The 20,598-nt window shown below is 42.8% G+C and overlaps 1 protein-coding gene and 1 long non-coding RNA gene across 3 annotated transcripts in view; both read left to right on the top strand.

Annotated features, from left to right (window-relative positions):
* The window catches only part of LOC123739256 (uncharacterized), a 38,832-nt gene extending 28,645 nt beyond the window's left edge, over positions 1-10,187 (top strand). The window contains exon 3 of one of the 2 annotated variants that reach the window (XR_006767653.1): positions 9,932-10,187. This is a non-coding gene — a long non-coding RNA (uncharacterized lncRNA). The remainder of the gene's footprint in view (positions 1-9,931) is intronic. The other variant, XR_006767654.1, reaches the window with a different exon arrangement.
* A 1,478-nt stretch (positions 10,188-11,665) lies between these two features.
* Positions 11,666-15,216, top strand: LOC123739255 (uncharacterized). The gene is made up of 2 exons (XM_045713710.1): positions 11,666-13,539; positions 14,978-15,216. The coding sequence occupies exon 1, from the start codon at positions 11,953-11,955 to the stop codon at positions 12,856-12,858; it is 906 nt and encodes a 301-aa protein (XP_045569666.1). The 5' UTR covers positions 11,666-11,952; the 3' UTR covers positions 12,859-13,539; positions 14,978-15,216.
* The last annotated feature ends 5,382 nt before the right edge of the window (positions 15,217-20,598 follow it).

Raw genomic sequence — 20,598 nt, 5'->3', positions numbered from 1 at the left:
GAGATGGAAAAGAAGTTCAAGAAATGGTCAGACAGGCCACTTCCTGTAAAGGAATCTCTCAGGTTTTGACCTGCCATTTGAGTTCTGTTATACTCACAGACACCATTCAAACAGTTTTAGAAAATTTAGGGTGTTTTCTATCCATATGTAATAAGTATATGCATATTCTAGTTACTGGGTAGGAGTGGTAACCAGATTAAATCGGGTATGTTTTTTATCCAGCCGTGTCAATACTGCCCCCTAGCCCTAACAGGTTAACGTTAAATCTAGGCCTACGGCGTTAGCTGCGTCTGTTCCACATCAGTTTACTCCTGACACATTGTCTCAGGCCCAGGGGCATGTGAAAGTCCATATTGACCCAGGCTATTTACCTTTCATTACGGAGGGTTTTGTGTCTATGTTAGGAAGTAAGAACCTAGTGCCAGTGAAGATCCTACGAGACACAGGTGCCTCGGAATCGTTTGTGTTGGAATCTGTGTTACCTTTCTCTGCTGAGACTGATTCTGGGAATAGTGTTCTAATTAGGGGAATAGGTTTGAACAATCTGTCAGTTCCATTGCATAAACTGATATTGGATTGTGGACTGGTGAAAGGTGACGTTGTTGTGGGGGTGCGTCCTTCGTTGCCTATTGAGGGTATCGACGTTATCCTTGGGAATAACTTGGCTGGTGAGCGTGTGTGGCCTGTCGTGTTTCCATCTCTAGTGGTTTCCACTAAACCGTCAATTGTAGGGATTCCTGATGAGAGTGCGCAGAGTTTCCCAGCGGTGTTCTCTGCGGGTGCAGTGACGCGGTCTATGAGCCATGGTGACCCGGTCCCTGCTCCGGTAAATGAGAATACCACAAAGAAGTCTCTCACTGTTTTCCCTGTTATCCCGTTATCTGTATTCCGCTCCGATCTAATCAATGCGCCACGGACTGACCCCACATTAGAAGAGTTGCGTGACCAAATTGTGCCTGTGGAACAGTTGGGAGATGTCGCACATGGTTATTTTCTCCAAGAGGATGTTCTGATGAGAAAGTGGGAGTCTACAGAGGATGGTAAAACTGTTCGTTTGGCTGATACCGTTACTTCCCTTGGTTCTTGTAATACTAGGTCTGTGCATGAGGACGAAAATGTTCCTGGTCCCGATGATTGCATACTGCAGGGTAGATTGAAAAATTCAGAGACACTGGATATTTTGGATAGCCCTTTTACTCAGCTACCTGTTGATGGGCGGAAAGAGCTGGTTGGTCTGATTCGGAAAATTCCAGGTTTGTTTTCTGTGACACCTACACGTTGTGACGGCCCTGAATGTTTCTGAACCGTCTCAGTGCTTCTCCTTCCAATAGGGCGCTTTCCCTTTAATTCTCAATTAATTACTGCTTCTTCCAATAGGGCGCTTCCCCTTTAATTCCCAATTAAATAGCCAGCATCAGCTGTGCAAAAGAGGAGTTGTGATGGAAACATGAATGAGGATGTGTTCGACCCTCAGTTCTGAAGCGTCTCTCTTCCGTTTGTTGTGCTGCTTTAAAAGTGTGCTTTGTGTAGCCTAATAGAAAATCTACCCAAGGTCGGCTCCACTCTTGCATCTGTGGACTACACCTCTCCGTTGGTTTTCGTGGCCTTTCTCCGCTGGAGATCTGTCGGCGGATTGGCTTCTCTGACTGACCGACGGACTACAACCTTTTTTGTATACGGTATTTCATTTGTTTTGGTGTGATGTATACTGTGATGATTTAGGTAGTTAGTTGTAGTTGAGGATTTATTGAAATGTGTGGTAAAATATTTGTTCTTTTCATTGTATGATTGACACTGGGTTTACGCTACACTGTATGAACGGACAACCATTGCGTGACTAAGGTCACTTGAGTTCCCTGAACTTGTTTACCGGGCTGGACTCTTTTTAGGCCCGAGGTACAGGACATTTCTGGAGGAACCAGAGCTGTTTAAAGCTCATTATTGTTATATTGTTGTGTGTGTGTGTGTGTGTGATCATTTAGGTTGTTAATACAACCACGCAAAAGAATACAGTTGTTTTGAAGTTATTTCCATTGTTTTAAGGGTTTATGAAAAGTGTATTTCCATCCTGACTTTTACATGAGTCCTTTGTATTGGTGTAGACTTGACGGACCAGATGGGACTCATTCCCTATCAAACTAAAAGGAGAAACTAATATTTTCTCTGGTAGGCACAACCTACCTGGCACCCCTATAAATTATAACCTCAAGTCAAAACCGTTACATAAAATATGGCACCCCAGATGGGACCTCAACATTGAGAAATAACCAAAGCAAATCTTTTGTGTGGAATTAAAACAATGGATTCACCCCAAGAAAATGTGCTCATCCATATCATACCTGTCAATGGGAATACACAGGGCCAGTCTGACCATCGAGCCGACAATACAAATCATAATGTCAATGGAGTTGATTTGGGCCAGAGCCCTGGGAATCTGAAGGCTCGGTCTGGACCACAGGCCACAGGAGGTCTAACCAGCTACTCCCTTATTGACATGGATCTGTGTGGAAGTACTGAGCTAGCCTTCCCTCTGACGCCCAACCTTCCTCCATTGTCTGGTTTATCTCCAGAGGTTGTAGTCTTACAACTTCAAGGTGACATCCTTGATATTCGTCGGACTCAACAACATCTCCAAACTCTAATCCACCATAAATTCAAATGTCTGAGTGAAGAGCAACAACAGAGTGCCATGGAATTCAGAAACTCACTGAGCACTCTAACCCACACACTGACAGAGCTCAGTGAGAGTGGAAGACGGGATGTTACTGGTGCCATGGACAGGCAGTTTGACTACCAACAAACCCAACTCACTGCCACTCTCCAGTGGCGCTTGCAACATCATCACACTGAGGTTCTCAAGGACGTTAATTCAGTTTTTTCTCCTCTGGTTAACACTGTAGACCACTTGCAGAAAGAGCTTTCTAATTGTGTTAAAATGTTGGCTGACGTGTCTGTTGACATGGCCTCCATTAGGCACAACTCCTTGCACAGAGCTTCTCTGGTGTCCACTTCTGTTCAGACCACTGAGGGCCAAGCTGGCACCTCAGAACAGCTAAGACAAGGCCATGCTGCAGCCACCCCTTACAGGATGCAATCCACCATGCATCCTGGTGTTCATTTTCATGGTCCGATAACTCCCTCACCCTCTACTTCCTCAATCCCTCCTAGCTCTTTTGTTCATGGTGATTTGAGTAGACGTCATGTGGGGGCGATGCCCATTAAATTGCAATTTCCCACCTTTGGGAAAAAAGATGACAGTCCTGATCCGCTAATGTATCTGGAAAGATGTCGTGACTTTCTTGCCCTCAATCCCCTGGCTGACGAAGAACTCCTTGCCACATTGAGGAATGTGTTGCATGGTACAGCTCGAGACTGGTGGGATGTGGCACGTCTCACCACTACCTCCTGGGCTGACTTTGAGGCCAAGTTTTCCTCTGCATTTCTGTCTGAGGACTACACAGATGAGCTGGCAGACAGAGTCTTTAATCGAGTGCAAAGAGAGAAGGAGAGTATCCGTGACTTTGCATACGGTTACCACTCCCTGTGCAGAAGGTGGAAACCTGGTATTGAGGAGGAAGAGGTCATTAAATTGATCTTGAAGAACATCAACCCACTACTAGCCAGTCAACTCAGAGAAAGAGTCACCACTGTTGATGGACTGGTTCGCCTGGGACAGCAGTTCGAGAAGGACAGAGAATGCCAACAGCAATATGAACAGAGAAAGAAACAGACACCCAAACCGTTACCCAAGCCAGACCATCAACAACAGCCACAGTCTCCAGCCAAAACCCCTCCCATGTTCTGTTGGAGATGTAGCCAAAAGGGACATTCTTCAGCTACATGTCCAAGACCATATCAAGTAAACCCTTCCAGAAACCACAAATCACAACAGGCAAACACACCTAACTCCCTTCGCAGGAACGACCATCCTACTCTGGGTGCTTTGACCAGAGATGAAACCCCAAGTGTCACTGCCTACGCCGCCCCATCGACATCCCCTTCCTTTCAGTTAATACCGCACCAATTGGTGTTACCCCTGTCCATAGGTCCATGGACAGGAAGAGCCATCCTGGACACCGGGTCATCCTACACACTGCTCAATGAGAAACTGTGGAAGGAGGTTAAAGGTCTACACTACAACTTGAAGCCGTGGACAGAAGGTCCACTCTATCTGGCTGATGGTGAGGCTAAACGACCACTTGGATGGAGTGAGGTAGAGTTCCACCTGTGTAACCACTCCTATATGATTCCTTCTGTTATCCTACAAACCAAGAACCTTGCTTTTCCTGTTGTGTTGGGAATTGATTTCATGTACTTCAGTGGTGTCCAGATTGATATCGCACACAATTGCTACTGGTTTCCATACAATCCGAGCAAGAAGCATTTCTTCCAGTCAGAAGCTACAAAGTTACATGATTGGGGTCCAAATGTGGCAGTCTTCTCTGCCATTGCTCCGGTACCACTAACCCTCGATAATCCTTCTGATGATCTCCTTTTACAGGCTGTGAGAAGAGCTCAGCTGGAACAGCCAGAGGAGTTAAGGCTGTTGGAACAGCTGCAGAATAACGCTGATGTATGTACTTCAAAGCTGGGACGTACCGGGCTCCTGAAGCACAAAATATTCCTTACACAGGAAATGCCGATCAAGCAGAAGCCATATCGTTTGTCCCCAGCAAAGCTAATCATCCAAAAAGGACTCATTAATGATATGTTGACACAAAATATAATTGAACGTTCATCCTCTCCCTGGGCTGCTCCTGTTGTCCTCATCCCAAAAAAGACCGGTGGTCTTAGATTTTGTGTGGACTATAGGAAGACCAACAAGGTTTCCCAGACTGATGCCTATCCTCTTCCCACCATCCAAGAGATCCTGGAGTCATTGTCTGGCGCGGTTGTGTTCACTACCCTTGACCTCAATAGTGGCTATTGGCAGGTTGAGATGGACCAGGAAAGCAAGGACAAGACTGCTTTTGTCTGTGCTGAGGGCTTGTTTTCCTTTAAGGTGATGCCTTTTGGATTAAAGAATGCACCTGCCACTTTCCAAAGACTCATGGAGATTGCGTTAGGTGAGCTCAAAGGGAAGATCTGTTTCGTCTACCTGGACGATATAATTATCTACTCCCAGACCAGAGAACAACATTTTCAAGATCTTCAAGCAGTGTTGGACAAGCTAAGGGAAGCTGGTCTGACATTGAACATGAAGAAGAGCAACTTCTGCCAAACCTCCCTGAAGTTCCTTGGCCATATTGTGTCTTTTGACGGCACTCATGTGGATCCCGAAAAGACCAAGGCGGTACAAGATTTCCCTGTCCCAACCACACTCAAGGCCCTTCAACGGTTCCTTGGGATGGCTGGATGGTACCATCGGTTTGTGTTGAACTTCTCCCAGGTGGCAGAACCCCTCAACGCATTGAAGCGAAAAGGTGCGAAATTCCGATGGACGGCAGAGTGCCAGACCTCTTTTGAAACCCTGAAACGACACCTCGTCACACCTCCCATTTTGGGTCATCCCAACTTTGATTGCCCTTTTGTTGTTTACACTGATGCAAGTGATGTTGGACTTGGTGCTGTTCTAGTCCAACAGACTGGACTTGGCATTGAAGAAGTGCTAGCGTTCGCCAGTCGAACATTGAATGGAGCAGAACGGAACTACTCCACAACCGAGCAAGAGTGCCTCGCAGTTGTCTGGGCTTTGGAAAAGTGGAGGTACTACCTGGAGGGAAGACACTTCACTGTGGTCACTGACCATTCCTCCCTTGTGTGGGTGTTCAAGACCAACAAACCAAGCACCAGACTTATCAGATGGGCTCTACGGTTGCAAGAGTTCACCTTTGCAGTAGAATACAGGAAAGGAAAATACAACACTGTTCCAGATTACATTACAATTACATTTAAGTCATTTAGCAGACGCTCTTATCCAGAGCGACTTACAAAATGGTGCATTCACCTTATGATATCCAGTGGAACAACCACTTTACAATAGTGCATCTAAATATTTTAAGGGGGGGGTTAGAAGGATTACTTTATCCTATCCTAGGTATTCCTTAACCTCTATGGGCTAGGTGGGACGCTAGCGTGCCACCCGTGGTGCACTCCATCAACAGCAGGTGCATTTCAAGAGCGGCAAATTTGAATCCAAATAAATGTCAAAATTCAAATTTTTCAAAAATACAACTATTTTACACCCTTTGAAAGATAAACATCTCCTTAATCTAACCACGTTTTACGATTTCAAAAAGGTTTTACGGCGAAAGCATAAATTTAGAGTATGTTAGGACAGTACATTTACAAGAGTTGTGTGTAATGTTTTGTCAATTCAAAGACAGGGTCACCAAAACCATAAAACCAGCTAAAATGATGCACTAACCTTTTACAATCTCCATCAGATGACACTCCTAGGACATTATGTTAGACAATGCATGCATTTTTAGTTCTATCAAGTTCATATTTATATCCAAAAACAGCGTTTTACTATGGCATTGATGTTGAGGAAATCGTTTCCCTCCAATAACCGGCAGTCAAGTCAGCGTCACAAATTAAATAATTAAAATTAGAAAACATTGGTAAAATATTATATTGTCATTTAAAGAATTATAGATTTACATCTCTTGAACGCAATCAACTTGCCAGATTTAAAAATAACCTTACTGGGAAATCACACTTTGCAATAATCTGAGCACTGCGCCCAGAAAAATACGCGTTGCGATACAGACTAGACGTCATGTTGGGGAGATCTAAAATCGAAAATACTATGTAAATAATCCATTACCTTTGATTCTCTTCATCAGATGTCACTTCCAGGTATCACAGGTCCATAACGAATGTAGTTTTGTTCAAAAAAGCTCATCATTTATGTCCAAAAATCTCCGTCTTGTTAGCACATGATCTAAGCCAGCCGGACTTCTCGTCATGAACGAGGGGAAAAAATATATTTCCGTTCGTTCAAACATGTCAAACGTTGTATAGCATAAATCATTAGGGCCTTTTTAACCAGAACATGAATAATATTCAAGGTGGACGAATGCATACTCTTTTATAACGTATTGGAACGAGGGTACCCAACATGAACTCGCGCGCCAGGTGTCTAATGGGACATCATCGTTCCATGGCTCTTGTTCGGTCAGATCTCCCTCCAGAAGACTCAAAACACTTTGTAAAGGCTGGTGACATCTAGTGGAAGCAATAGGAAGTGCCAAAATATTCCTCAGCCCCTGTGTTTTTCAATGGGATAGGTTTAAAGGTAATACAACACATCAGGTATCCACTTCCTGTCAGAAAATGTCTCAGGGTTTTGCCTGCCAAATGAGTTCTGTTATAAAAAATTGAATTTTGACATTTATTTGGATTCAAATTTGCCGCTCTTGAAATGCACCTGCTGTTGATGGAGTGCACCACGGGTGGCACGCTAGCGTCCCACCTAGCCCATAGAGGTTAAGGTTAGGCGTGGGGTTTGGGGAGAGGTTAAGGTTAGGCGTGGGGTTTGGGGAGAGGTTAAGGTTAGGCGTGGGGTTTGGGGAGATGTTAACCTGTTGGGGCTCGGGGGCAGTATTGAGACATTTTGAAAAAAATATGTGCCCATTTTTAACTGCCTCCTACACCAACTCAGAAGCTAGGATATGCATATTATTAACACATTCGGATAGAAAACACTCTGAATTTTCTAAAACAGTTTGAATGGTGTCTGTAAGTATAACAAAACTCATATTGCAGGCAAAAACCTGTGAAAAATAGATCCCAAAAAATTTGGATTTTGTGACTGTACTATTTAGTGTCATTGTTTTATAGATACCATAGTGAGAAAGGATTCATTTCGCAACACCTACGGCTTCCACTAGATGTCAACGATCTTTATAAAGTTGTTTGAAGCGTCTATGATAAACAGAGAGCAAATTAGAATCCAAGGAAGTTGACATGTCATCACTTCATTTTTTTGCGCCTGCGCATAAATCTGAGAGACGTGAGTTTGTCATCATTTTTTATCTAGACATAGGATAGGTTGTGTGAAAATATTACTGATGTTTAACGTTAAAAATGGACCAAAAGATTAATGCTAAACAACATTTGACATGTTTGAACGAACATAAATAGATAATTTACTAGTTTTTTTTAGCTTTTCGGCGTGATTTTACCAGCCCCACACCACGTTTTGTGGGAGCATAATGAACGCTAAGTACTTGGTGTTATTTGGACATAAATTATGAACTTTGTCAAAAGAAACCACATTTGTTCCGGACCTGGAATGCCTTCCGGACCTGGGATCCTGCCTTCTGATGGAGATAATCAAAGGTAAGGGGGTATTTACAATGTTATTATCGATTTTAGATGATGCTAACTGTATAGCATAGCCTGTTGTTCTTAGCATAGCACCCCGTTTATTGCAAAATGTGATTTCCCAGTAAAGTTATTTTGAGATCTGGCCATTCGGTAGCAATTACGAGATGATAATATATTATTCTTTGAATGACAATATTATAATTTACCAATGTTTTCGAATAGTAATTTTGTTATGTTCACCGGAAGCATTTCAGAGAAGAAAAAATCTGAATTTCACGCTACTGTAAAATGCTGTTTTTGGATATAAATATGAACTTGATGGAACAAAAAATGCATGTATTGTATAACATAATGTCCTAGGAGTGTCATCTGATGGAGATTGACAAAAGTTAGTGCATAATTCAAGCTGGTTTCTGCTTTTGGTGATGCCTGACCTTGAATTGAAAATGGATGTTTGTACTTTTGTGGCTATGTACTGTCCTAACATAATCTAACTTTATGCTTTTGCCGTAAAGCCTCTTTGAAAATCGAACAATGTGGTTAGATTAAGGAGATGTTTATCATTTAAATTGTGTAAAATAGTTGATTGTTTGAGAAATTGAAATTATTAGATTTTTGATGTTTTGAATTTCCAGCCTTGTTAGCAATCATTTTTACATTTTTTTTTTTTTACATTTTAGTCATTTAGCAGACGCTCTTATCCAGAGCGACTTACAGTAGTGAATGCATACATTTCATACAATTTCATACATTTTTTCTGTGCTGGCCCCCCGTGGGAATCGAACCCACAACCCTGGTGTTGCAAACACCATGCTCTACCAACTGAGCTACAGGCTCGGGGTTCATTGCTAACCTGTAGCCCCAACAGGTTAAGGTTAGGAGTAGGATTGAGGTTGAGATTAAGAGAGGTGGATGGTTTGATGTGGTCTGTGAGGGTTGGATGAATGGGAGAGAGGGCTGCCAATGTGTTGTTTTTAATGGTTCTTAAAAATCGTTTTGAATATCCTCTTCTTCTGAGTGCATTGAATAGTGTATTTATTGCATAATCCAGGTCTTGCTTGCAAGATGATATCCTGTAGAACCGTATGATTTGTGATTTTATTATTCCCTTAAATGTATGTTTAGGATGGTAACTGTGTTTATGAAGTAAAGCATGTGTGTCTGTTGGTTTGAAGTAGACTCTAGTGTGTAGTGTTTTCTGTGGTTGATTGTTATTACTGAAAAACACTGTTGTGTCTAAGAAGTTGACTTCTTGCGGATGAATTGTGTATTTAACCTTAATTGATGAATGATGGCTGTTGAGAATGTTCATAAAGTCTGTGAATAATTGGATGTCGTGGGGCCAGGCTCCTATTATGTCGTCTAAAAACCGGTAATAAAAAGTGGGTTGATATGAACACTTGGCCAGTGCCTCTCTCTCCCATTCAGCCATGTATATGTTGGCGTAAGCAGGTGCGAATTTTTTGCCCATAGCTGTTCCCTCCACCTGCAGGTAATAGTGATCGTTAAATAAAAAGTGATTGCTAGTAAGGCTGATTTCTAATAGTTGTAATATTTCTTTGTCCGGTCTGGGTATCTCTTAAAGATTTATGGGGGGGTGTGTGACGACCCTCCCACTCTGTCTGCCGTATTCTCTCTGTTCTTGTTTCCTTGTTAGGATGCCGGTGGGCGGAGTTGGAAGGGTCGTCAGCTAAATGGGAAGCACGTGGGCCCAGCTGTGTCCCAGGATAAAGAGACCTCTTCCACAGTTATTGAGAAGACTCTCTCCATGCAGACACTTTGTTGATTTTGGTTGTGTAGTTTTGTGGCTTTTTGGTTATTTCCTTTGGCACCTTTCAAGACCCTGCATTATTACATTCAGGTATGCAAAACACTCACTTACACTACTGATTACTGATTACACACACGCCATTGTTAATTATTTAGTTATTTTAGTTAATAAATATATATTTTGATACTCCTTGTCTCCACGTTGTCTCCCTTTTGTTGCGAACTCAGAGCCGGTTCGTAACAAGTGGGGGCTCATCCGGGATCTTGAACTTGTGTTTGGGAGAAAACGTGGCGGTATGTTAACCTCTCTAGGCTAGGCGGGACGAATTCGTCCCACCTACGTAACAGCCACTGCTATCCTGTGGCGCGATTTTCAAAACCTTAAAAATCCTATTACTTCAATTTCTCAAACATATGACTATTTTACAGCCATTTAAAGACAAGACTCTCGTTAATCTAACCACACTGTCCGATTTCAAAAAGGCTTTACAACGAAAGCAAAACATTAGATTATGTCAGCAGAGTACCAAGCCAGAAATAATCAGACACCCATTTTTCAAGCCAGCATATAATGTCACCAAAACCCAGAAGACAGCTAAATGCAGCACTCACCTTTGATGATCTTCATCAGATGACAACCCTAGGACATTATGTTATACAATACATGCATGTTTTGTTCAATCAAGTTCATATTTATATCAAAAACCAGCTTTTTACATTAGCATGTGACGTTCAGAACTAGCATACCCCCCGCAAACTTCCGGGGAATTCGCTAACATTTTACTAAATTACTCACGATAAACGTTCACAAAAAGCATAACAATTATTTTAAGAATTATAGATACAGACCTCCTCTATGCACTCGATATGTCCGATTTTAAAATAGCTTTTTGGTGAAAGCACATTTTGCAATATTCTAAGTACATAGCCCAGGCATCACGGGCTCGCTATTTAGACACCCGGCAAGTTTAGCACTCACCATAATCATATTTACTATTATAAAAGTTTGATTACCTTTTGTTGTCTTCGTCAGAATGCACACCCAGGACTGCTACTTCAATAACAAATGTTGGTTTGGTCCAAAATAATCCATCGTTATATCCGAATAGCGGCGTTTTGTTCGTATGCGTTCCAGACACTATCCGAAATAGTAAAGAAGTGTCGCGCGCATGGCGCAATTCGTGACAATAAAATTCTAAATATTCCATTACCGTACTTCGAAGCATGTCAACCGCTGTTTAAAATCAATTTTTACGACATTTTTCTCGTAGAAAAGCGATAATATTCCGACAGGGAATCTCCTTTTCGGCAAACAGAGGAAAAAATCCCAAAGGCGGGGGCGGTCGGGGTCACGCGCATAAGCCCAGTGTCCCTTGATCGGCCACTTGAGAAAGGCGATAATGTGTTTCAGCCTGGGGCTGGAATGACGACATTCTGTTTTTTCCCGGGCTCTGAGAGCCTATGGAAGACGTGGGAAGTGTCACGTTAGAGCAGAGATCCTTAGTAAATGATAGAGATGGAAAAGAAGTTCAAGAAATGGTCAGACAGGCCACTTCCTGTAAAGGAATCTCTCAGGTTTTGACCTGCCATTTGAGTTCTGTTATACTCAGACACCATTCAAACAGTTTTAGAAAATTTAGGGTGTTTTCTATCCATATGTAATAAGTATATGCATATTCTAGTTACTGGGTAGGAGTGGTAACCAGATTAAATCGGGTATGTTTTTTATCCAGCCGTGTCAATACTGCCCCCTAGCCCTAACAGGTTAACGTTAAATCTAGGCCTACGGCGTTAGCTGCGTCTGTTCCACATCAGTTTACTCCTGACACATTGTCTCAGGCCCAGGGGCATGTGAAAGTCCATATTGACCCAGGCTATTTACCTTTCATTACGGAGGGTTTTGTGTCTATGTTAGGAAGTAAGAACCTAGTGCCAGTGAAGATCCTACGAGACACAGGTGCCTCGGAATCGTTTGTGTTGGAATCTGTGTTACCTTTCTCTGCTGAGACTGATTCTGGGAATAGTGTTCTAATTAGGGGAATAGGTTTGAACAATCTGTCAGTTCCATTGCATAAACTGATATTGGATTGTGGACTGGTGAAAGGTGACGTTGTTGTGGGGGTGCGTCCTTCGTTGCCTATTGAGGGTATCGACGTTATCCTTGGGAATAACTTGGCTGGTGAGCGTGTGTGGCCTGTCGTGTTTCCATCTCTAGTGGTTTCCACTAAACCGTCAATTGTAGGGATTCCTGATGAGAGTGCGCAGAGTTTCCCAGCGGTGTTCTCTGCGGGTGCAGTGACGCGGTCTATGAGCCATGGTGACCCGGTCCCTGCTCCGGTAAATGAGAATACCACAAAGAAGTCTCTCACTGTTTTCCCTGTTATCCCGTTATCTGTATTCCGCTCCGATCTAATCAATGCGCCACGGACTGACCCCACATTAGAAGAGTTGCGTGACCAAATTGTGCCTGTGGAACAGTTGGGAGATGTCGCACATGGTTATTTTCTCCAAGAGGATGTTCTGATGAGAAAGTGGGAGTCTACAGAGGATGGTAAAACTGTTCGTTTGGCTGATACCGTTACTTCCCTTGGTTCTTGTAATACTAGGTCTGTGCATGAGGACGAAAATGTTCCTGGTCCCGATGATTGCATACTGCAGGGTAGATTGAAAAATTCAGAGACACTGGATATTTTGGATAGCCCTTTTACTCAGCTACCTGTTGATGGGCGGAAAGAGCTGGTTGGTCTGATTCGGAAAATTCCAGGTTTGTTTTCTGTGACACCTACACGTTGTGACGGCCCTGAATGTTTCTGAACCGTCTCAGTGCTTCTCCTTCCAATATTTCCCATTTCCCTTTAATTCTCAATTAATTAGTGCTTCTTCCAATAGGGCGCTTCCCCTTTAATTCCCAATTAAATAGCCAGCATCAGCTGTGCAAAAGAGGAGTTGTGATGGAAACATGAATGAGGATGTGTTCGACCCTCAGTTCTGAAGCGTCTCTCTTCCGTTTGTTGTGCTGCTTTAAAAGTGTGCTTTGTGTAGCCTAATAGAAAATCTACCCAAGGTCGGCTCCACTCTTGCATCTGTGGACTACACCTCTCCGTTGGTTTTCGTGGCCTTTCTCCGCTGGAGATCTGTCGGCGGATTGGCTTCTCTGACTGACCGACGGACTACAACCTTTTTTGTATACGGTATTTCATTTGTTTTGGTGTGATGTATACTGTGATGATTTAGGTAGTTAGTTGTAGTTGAGGATTTATTGAAATGTGTGGTAAAATATTTGTTCTTTTCATTGTATGATTGACACTGGGTTTACGCTACACTGTATGAACGGACAACCATTGCGTGACTAAGGTCACTTGAGTTCCCTGAACTTGTTTACCGGGCTGGACTCTTTTTAGGCCCGAGGTACAGGACATTTCTGGAGGAACCAGAGCTGTTTAAAGCTCATTATTGTTATATTGTTGTGTGTGTGTGTGTGTGATCATTTAGGTTGTTAACCTGTTGGGTCTAGGGGGCAGCATTTGCACGTCTGGATAAAAAAAATGTACCCGATTTAATCTGGTTACTAATCCTACCCAGTAACTAGAATATGCATATACTTATTATATATGGATAGAAAACACTCTAAAGTTTCCAAAACTGTTTGAATGGTGTCTGTGAGTATAACAGAACTCATTTGGCAGGCAAAACCCTGAGACATTTTCTGACAGGAAGTGGATACCTGATGTGTTGTATTGACTTTAAACCTATCCCATTGAAAAACACAGGGGTTTAGGAATATTTTGGCACTTCCTATTGCTTCCACTAGATGTCACCAGCCTTTACAAAGTGTTTTGAGTCTTCTGGAGGGAGATCTGACCGAACAAGAGCCATGGAACGGTGATGTCCCATTAGACACCTGGCGCGCTACTTCATGTTGGGTACCCTCGTTCCAATACGTTATAAAAGACTATGCATTCGTCCACCTTGAATATTATTCATGTTCTGGTTAAAAAAGGCCCTAATGATTTATGCTATACAACGTTTGACATGTTTGAACGAACGGAAATATATTTTTTCCCCTCGTTCATGACGAGAAGTCCGGCTGGCTTACATCATGTGCTAACGAGACGGAGATTTTTGGACATAAATGATGAGCTTTTTTGAACAAAACTACATTCGTTATGGACCTGTGATACCTGGAAGTGACATCTGATGAAGAGAATCAAAGGTAATGGATTATTTACATAGTATTTTCGATTTTAGATCTCCCCAACATGACGTCTAGTCTGTATCGCAACGCGTATTTTTCTGGGCACAGTGCTCAGATTATTGCAAAGTGTGATTTCCCAGTAAGGTTATTTTTAAATCTGGCAAGTTGATTGCGTTCAAAAGATGTAAATCTATAATTCTTTAAATGACAATATAATATTTTACCAATGTTTTCTAATTTTAATTATTTAATTTGTGACGCTGACTTGACTGCCGGTTATTGGAGGGAAACGATTTCCTCAACATCAATGCCATAGTAAAACGCTGTTTTTGGATATAAATATCAACTTGATAGAACTAAAAATGCATGCATTGTCTAACATAATGTCCTAGGAGTGTCATCTGATGGAGATTGTAAAAGGTTAGTGTATCATTTTAGCTGGTTTTATGGTTTTGGTGACCCTGTCTTTGACTTGACAAAACATTACACACAACTCTTGTAAATGTACTGTCCTAACATACTCTAAATTTATGCTTTCGCCGTAAAACCTTTTTGAAATCGTAAAACGTGGTTAGATTAAGGAGATGTTTATCTTTCAAATGGTGTAACATAGTTGTATTTTTGAAAAATTTGAATTTTGACATTTATTTGGATTCAAATTTGCCGCTCTTGAAATGCACCTGCTGTTGATGGAGTGCACCACGGGTGGCACGCTAGCGTCCCACCTAGCCCCAAGAGGTTAATACAACCACGCAAAAGAATACAGTTGTTTTGAAGTTATTTCCATTGTTTTAAGGGTTTATGAAAAGTGTATTTCCATCCTGACTTTTACATGAGTCCTTTGTATTGGTGTAGACTTGACGGACCAGATGGGACTCATTCCCTATCAAACTAAAAGGAGAAACTAATATTTTCTCTGGTAGGCACAACCTACCTGGCACCCCTATAAATTATAACCTCAAGTCAAAACCGTTACAACGTACAAACTTGATAGAGCATAATATTGACATTGGAGATGCTGACCCCATTCGTCAGCGGTTCTATAGAGTCTCTGTAGAGAAACTGCGTTGTCTGGATGCTGAGGTCAGGTACATGCTGGAGAGTAAGATAGCAGAGCCTTCTTTCTCCAGTTGGGCTTCTCCCTGTATCTTGGTCAGTAAACCGGATGGAACGGACCACCGTAAGGTAAACGGAGTCACTAAGCCAGATTAATTTCCTCTTCCTCGGATGGAGGACTGCGTTGATCAAGTCGGCGCAGCTGTTTGTGCAAATTTGACCTGTTATTGTGCTATTGGCAGGTGCCACTGACGAGTAGGGCACATGACATTTTTGCCTTTATTACACCCTCTGGTCTGTACTCGTATTCGGTTATGAGTTTAGTGACTATGAATCGTTGGAGTCACTATGAATCGTTGGAGTCACTATGAATCGTTGGAGTCACTATGAATCGTTGGAGTCACTATGAATCGTTGGAGTCACTATGAATCATTGGAGTGACTATGAATCGTTGGGAAATGACAACCGTTGAGAAGTGACTATGAACCGTTGGAAGATGTTGTTTGCGTTTGTAGCTGATGTGGTCTCTTGTGCGCCCTGTTCCTGAATGTTATGTGACTGACCATTGTTTGGTTTTATCATGTTCTAACTTTCCTGTCTGTTCCCTCCTGGTCTTGTGTTCTCCTTTCCTCTTAAATGTTGCTTCCTGTGCACAAAGGTTGCTGAGGTCTGGGGAGAAGGAGGTTGGCTGGGGCAAGTGGAAGGTGAACATGTAACCTCTCGTCAATTTGGGACGCAGAGGCCTGTGTCAATTTGGGACGCAGAGGCCTGTGTCAATTTGGGACGCAGAGGCCTGTGTCAATTTGGGACGCAGAGGCCTGTGTCAATTTGGGACGCAGAGGCCTGTGTCAATTTGGGACGCAGAGGCCTGTGTCAATTTGGGACGCAGAGGCCTGTGTCAATTTGGGACGCAGAGGCCTGTGTCAATTTGGGACGCAGAGGCCTGTGTCAATTTGGGACGCAGAGGCCTGTGTCAATTTGGGACGCAGAGGCCTGTGTCAATTTGGGACGCAGAGGCTGGTACGTTGTTCCGGGGCCCTTGTTGGTCCCCGGTTTTATGGGGGGGTGTGTGACGACCCTCCCACTCTGTCTGCCGTATTCTCTCTGTTCTTGTTTCCTTGTTAGGATGCCGGTGGGCGGAGTTGGAAGGGTCGTCAGCTAAATGGGAAGCACCTGGGCCCAGCTGTGTCCCAGGATAAAGAGACCTCTTCCACAGTTATTGAGAGGACTCTCTCCATGCAGACACTTTTTTGATTTTGGTTGTGTAGTTTTGTGGCTTTTTGGTTATTTCCTTTGGCACCTTTCAACACCCTGCATTATTACATTCAGGTATGCAAAACACTCACTTACACTACTGATTACACACACGCCATTGTTAATTATTTAGTTATTTTAGTTAATAAATATATATTTTGATACTCCTTGTCTCCACGTTGTCTCCCTTTTGTTGTGAACTCAGAGCCGGTTCTGTAACGCTCTGGCCATAGAGAGGGGTTTTTGTTCTTTATTTTGGTTAGGCCAGGGTGTTACATTGGGTGGGCGTTCTATGTTCCTTTTTCTATGTTTTGGTATTTCTTTGTTTTGGGCCATGTGTGTGGCTCCCAATCAGGCACAGGTGGTGCTCGTTGCTGCTGATTGGGAGTCACACATAAGGAGCATGTTTTTCCTTTGGGTTTTGTGGGTAATTGTTTCTTGTTTAGTGTGGTTGCACCTGACAGGACTGTTGGCTGTCAGTTTCCTTGTTTTTGTTTTTGTATAGTGTTCTTTCCAATTAAATTGAAGGATGAATACTAACTCTGCTGCATTTTGGTCCTTTCCTGAAGACAGCCCTTACAGGTTCGTAACAAGTGGGGGCTCATCCGGGATCTTGAACTTGTGTTTGGGAGAAAACGTGGCGGTATGTTAAATTGAGGTGCTTTGTTTGTTAGTTTGAGTTTGGTGCTCAGTATTGGTTGCCTTTGTTTGTTTGGTTTGTGTGCTGTGTTGGAGAGAATACATTGGTTAGTTTCCAGGCCCCTGCCTAGCCTGGAAACGCTTGTTCTACTTGCTGTTGGGACGTTGGTCTGAGGTGAGTACAATCAGCTGTGTACCTTGGTGGGAGATTTGGATAGGGTAGTGAAACTTACTACCCGGAGCTATAACCTTTTTCCCCTGATAGGCTTAGTGACGTGTTTCATTTTGGAATATGTTGGGCATTGTTAATGTTTGTTATTTTTGTGTGGTGTCTGTGGACTGAGCAGTTGTCTCGGGGGCACATCCGTGGCTTGGTGGAATCTACCAGCGTGCTGGGGGGGTTACTTCCTTGCCAGCGGGCTACAGTGCATAATTACCCACCGCAAATCTGCATGAAGACTAGGGTTGAGTTATTGTAGATTTTGGGGAAGCTCCATTTCTCATCTCTTTTCTGTGGTGCCCGGTGTGATTTGTATTTTCTCTTGTTGTGGTCTGGTGTGCTCAGTAGAGGGGTTGAGTGAGAATTTTTTTGACTATGGCGTCTAATGTAGACGAGTTCATTCGCTTTCCATCAAAGGAACTGTTAGATGTATGTACTAAAGAACAGCTGTTGAAGGTTGCTGAACACTACAAGGTTGAAATTAGTGATAAATGTAAAAAAAAATTCTATTAGATTAATATTGAAGGCCAATCTGATGGAGAGTGGTATTCTTGAAGATACCACTGGGGCAGCCTCTGCTGAGGACTCGCCGTCTCCCCGATATGTTACAATTACCGCTCCATCGGTTAGTCCTAGTAGTCTTCTTTTTGAACAGCAGAAAGAGCTGCTTCTGTTACAGCTAGAGCACGATCGTGTAAAATATGAGAAGGAATTGGAATTTAAACAGGATATGGAGCGTGCTAAAATCAAGCTGCAACAAGAGCGACTAGAGTTGGTTAGGGAAGGAAAGCTCTCAGGGGAGAGTTTGCTCTGGGAAGGTGACGCAGATTTACTTAGGAGTCGTTCCTCTTTTGGGTGTGCCCCGGACACATTTGACATTGTTGGGAATTTACGGTTGTTGCCTCAGTTTAATGAAAAGGACCCTGAGACATTATTTTCGTTGTTTGAGCGTGTTGCTGACGCTAGGAGTTGGCCTGATTCTGACCGCACTTTAATGTTGCAGTGTGTGCTGACTGGTAAAGCGCAGGAAGCATATTCAGCTCTTAGTGTAGCCGACAGTGTCAGTTATGATAAGGTTAAAAGGGCGGTGTTACAGATTTACGAATTGGTTCCTGAGGCTTACTGCCAACGATTTAGAACTTTAGAAAGGGATGATAGGCAGACTCATGTTGAGTTTGCGCGAAAATTATCTTCACAGTTTAATCGCTGGTGTTCCGCCTCTGCGGTTATGACTTTTCAAGGGCTGTGTGATCTGATTATGCTAGAGCAATTTAAGGACACAATCCCTGATCATATAGCGACGTATATTAACGAACGAAAAGTACAGACTGTCGCTGAAGCTGCGGTTTTGGCGGACGAATATGTTTTGACTCACAAAAGTATTTTTGTAGAACCCCGTACTTGGAGTGAGTGGGGGCGTTCGGAGAGATTTGGGCCTCGCTCACCGAGATACTCTGGTTCACGGGCAGAGTTTTATTCAACTAGGGTTGAGCCTGACTCCCGTGGTAAAACTGACTTTGGTCAAGAGTGTCACTACTGTCAAGGCTCAGGTCATTGGAAAAACGAATGTCCGGTTCTCAGGTCTAGGGGTAAATTCAGTACGTGTGTTAACCTCTATGGGCTAGGTGGGACGCTTGCGTCCCACCTACGTAACAGCCACTGCCAGCCTGTGGCGCGATTTTCAAAACCTTAAAAATCCTATTACTTCAATTTCTCAAACATATGACTATTTTACAGCCATTTAAAGACAAGACTCTCGTTAATCTAACCACACTGTCCGATTTCAAAAAGGCTTTACAACGAAAGCAAAACATTAGATTATGTCAGCAGAGTACCAAGCCAGAAATAATCAGACACCCATTTTTCAAGCCAGCATATAATGTCACCAAAACCCAGAAGACAGCTAAATGCAGCACTCACCTTTGATGATCTTCATCAGATGACAACCCTAGGACATTATGTTATACAATACATGCATGTTTTGTTCAATCAAGTTCATATTTATATCAAAAAACAGCTTTTTACATTAGCATGTGACGTTCAGAACTAGCATACCCCCCGCAAACTTCCGGGGAATTCGCTAACATTTTACTAAATTACTCACGATAAACGTTCACAAAAAGCATAACAATTATTTTAAGAATTATAGATACAGACCTCCTCTATGCACTCGATATGTCCGATTTTAAAATAGCTTTTTGGTGAAAGCACATTTTGCAATATTCTAAGTACATAGCCCAGGCATCACGGGCTCGCTATTTAGACACCCGGCAAGTTTAGCACTCACCATAATCATATTTACTATTATAAAAGTTTGATTACCTTTTGTTGTCTTCGTCAGAATGCACACCCAGGACTGCTACTTCAATAACAAATGTTGGTTTGGTCCAAAATAATCCATCGTTATATCCGAATAGCGGCGTTTTGTTCGTGCGTTCCAGACACTATCCGAAATAGTAAAGAAGTGTCGCGCGCATGGCGCAATTCGTGACAATAAAATTCTAAATATTCCATTACCGTACTTCGAAGCATGTCAACCGCTGTTTAAAATCAATTTTTACGACATTTTTCTCGTAGAAAAGCGATAATATTCCGACAGGGAATCTCCTTTTCGGCAAACAGAGGAAAAAATCCCAAAGGCGGGGCGGTCGGGGTCACGCGCATAAGCCCAGTGTCCCTTGATCGGCCACTTGAGAAAGGCGATAATGTGTTTCAGCCTGGGGCTGGAATGACGACATTCTGTTTTTTCCCGGGCTCTGAGAGCCTATGGAAGACGTGGGAAGTGTCACGTTAGAGCAGAGATCCTTAGTAAATGATAGAGATGGAAAAGAAGTTCAAGAAATGGTCAGACAGGCCACTTCCTGTAAAGGAATCTCTCAGGTTTTGACCTGCCATTTGAGTTCTGTTATACTCACAGACACCATTCAAACAGTTTTAGAAAATTTAGGGTGTTTTCTATCCATATGTAATAAGTATATGCATATTCTAGTTACTGGGTAGGAGTGGTAACCAGATTAAATCGGGTATGTTTTTTATCCAGCCGTGTCAATACTGCCCCCTAGCCCTAACAGGTTAACGTTAAATCTAGGCCTACGGCGTTAGCTGCGTCTGTTCCACATCAGTTTACTCCTGACACATTGTCTCAGGCCCAGGGGCATGTGAAAGTCCATATTGACCCAGGCTATTTACC

This window comes from Salmo salar, unplaced genomic scaffold (assembly GCF_905237065.1).
Source record: "Salmo salar unplaced genomic scaffold, Ssal_v3.1, whole genome shotgun sequence".
In the NCBI taxonomy this organism is placed as follows: domain Eukaryota; kingdom Metazoa; phylum Chordata; class Actinopteri; order Salmoniformes; family Salmonidae; genus Salmo; species Salmo salar.
Note: the sequence above shows the minus strand (reverse complement) of the source record. Positions and strands in the feature narration are given on the sequence as shown.

What these genes read in the sequence shown, in the direction of transcription:
- LOC123739255 (XM_045713710.1), top strand. Translation starts at nt 11,953, where the DNA reads ATGTTAGGAAGTAAGAACCTAGTGCCAGTGAAGATCCTACGAGACACA.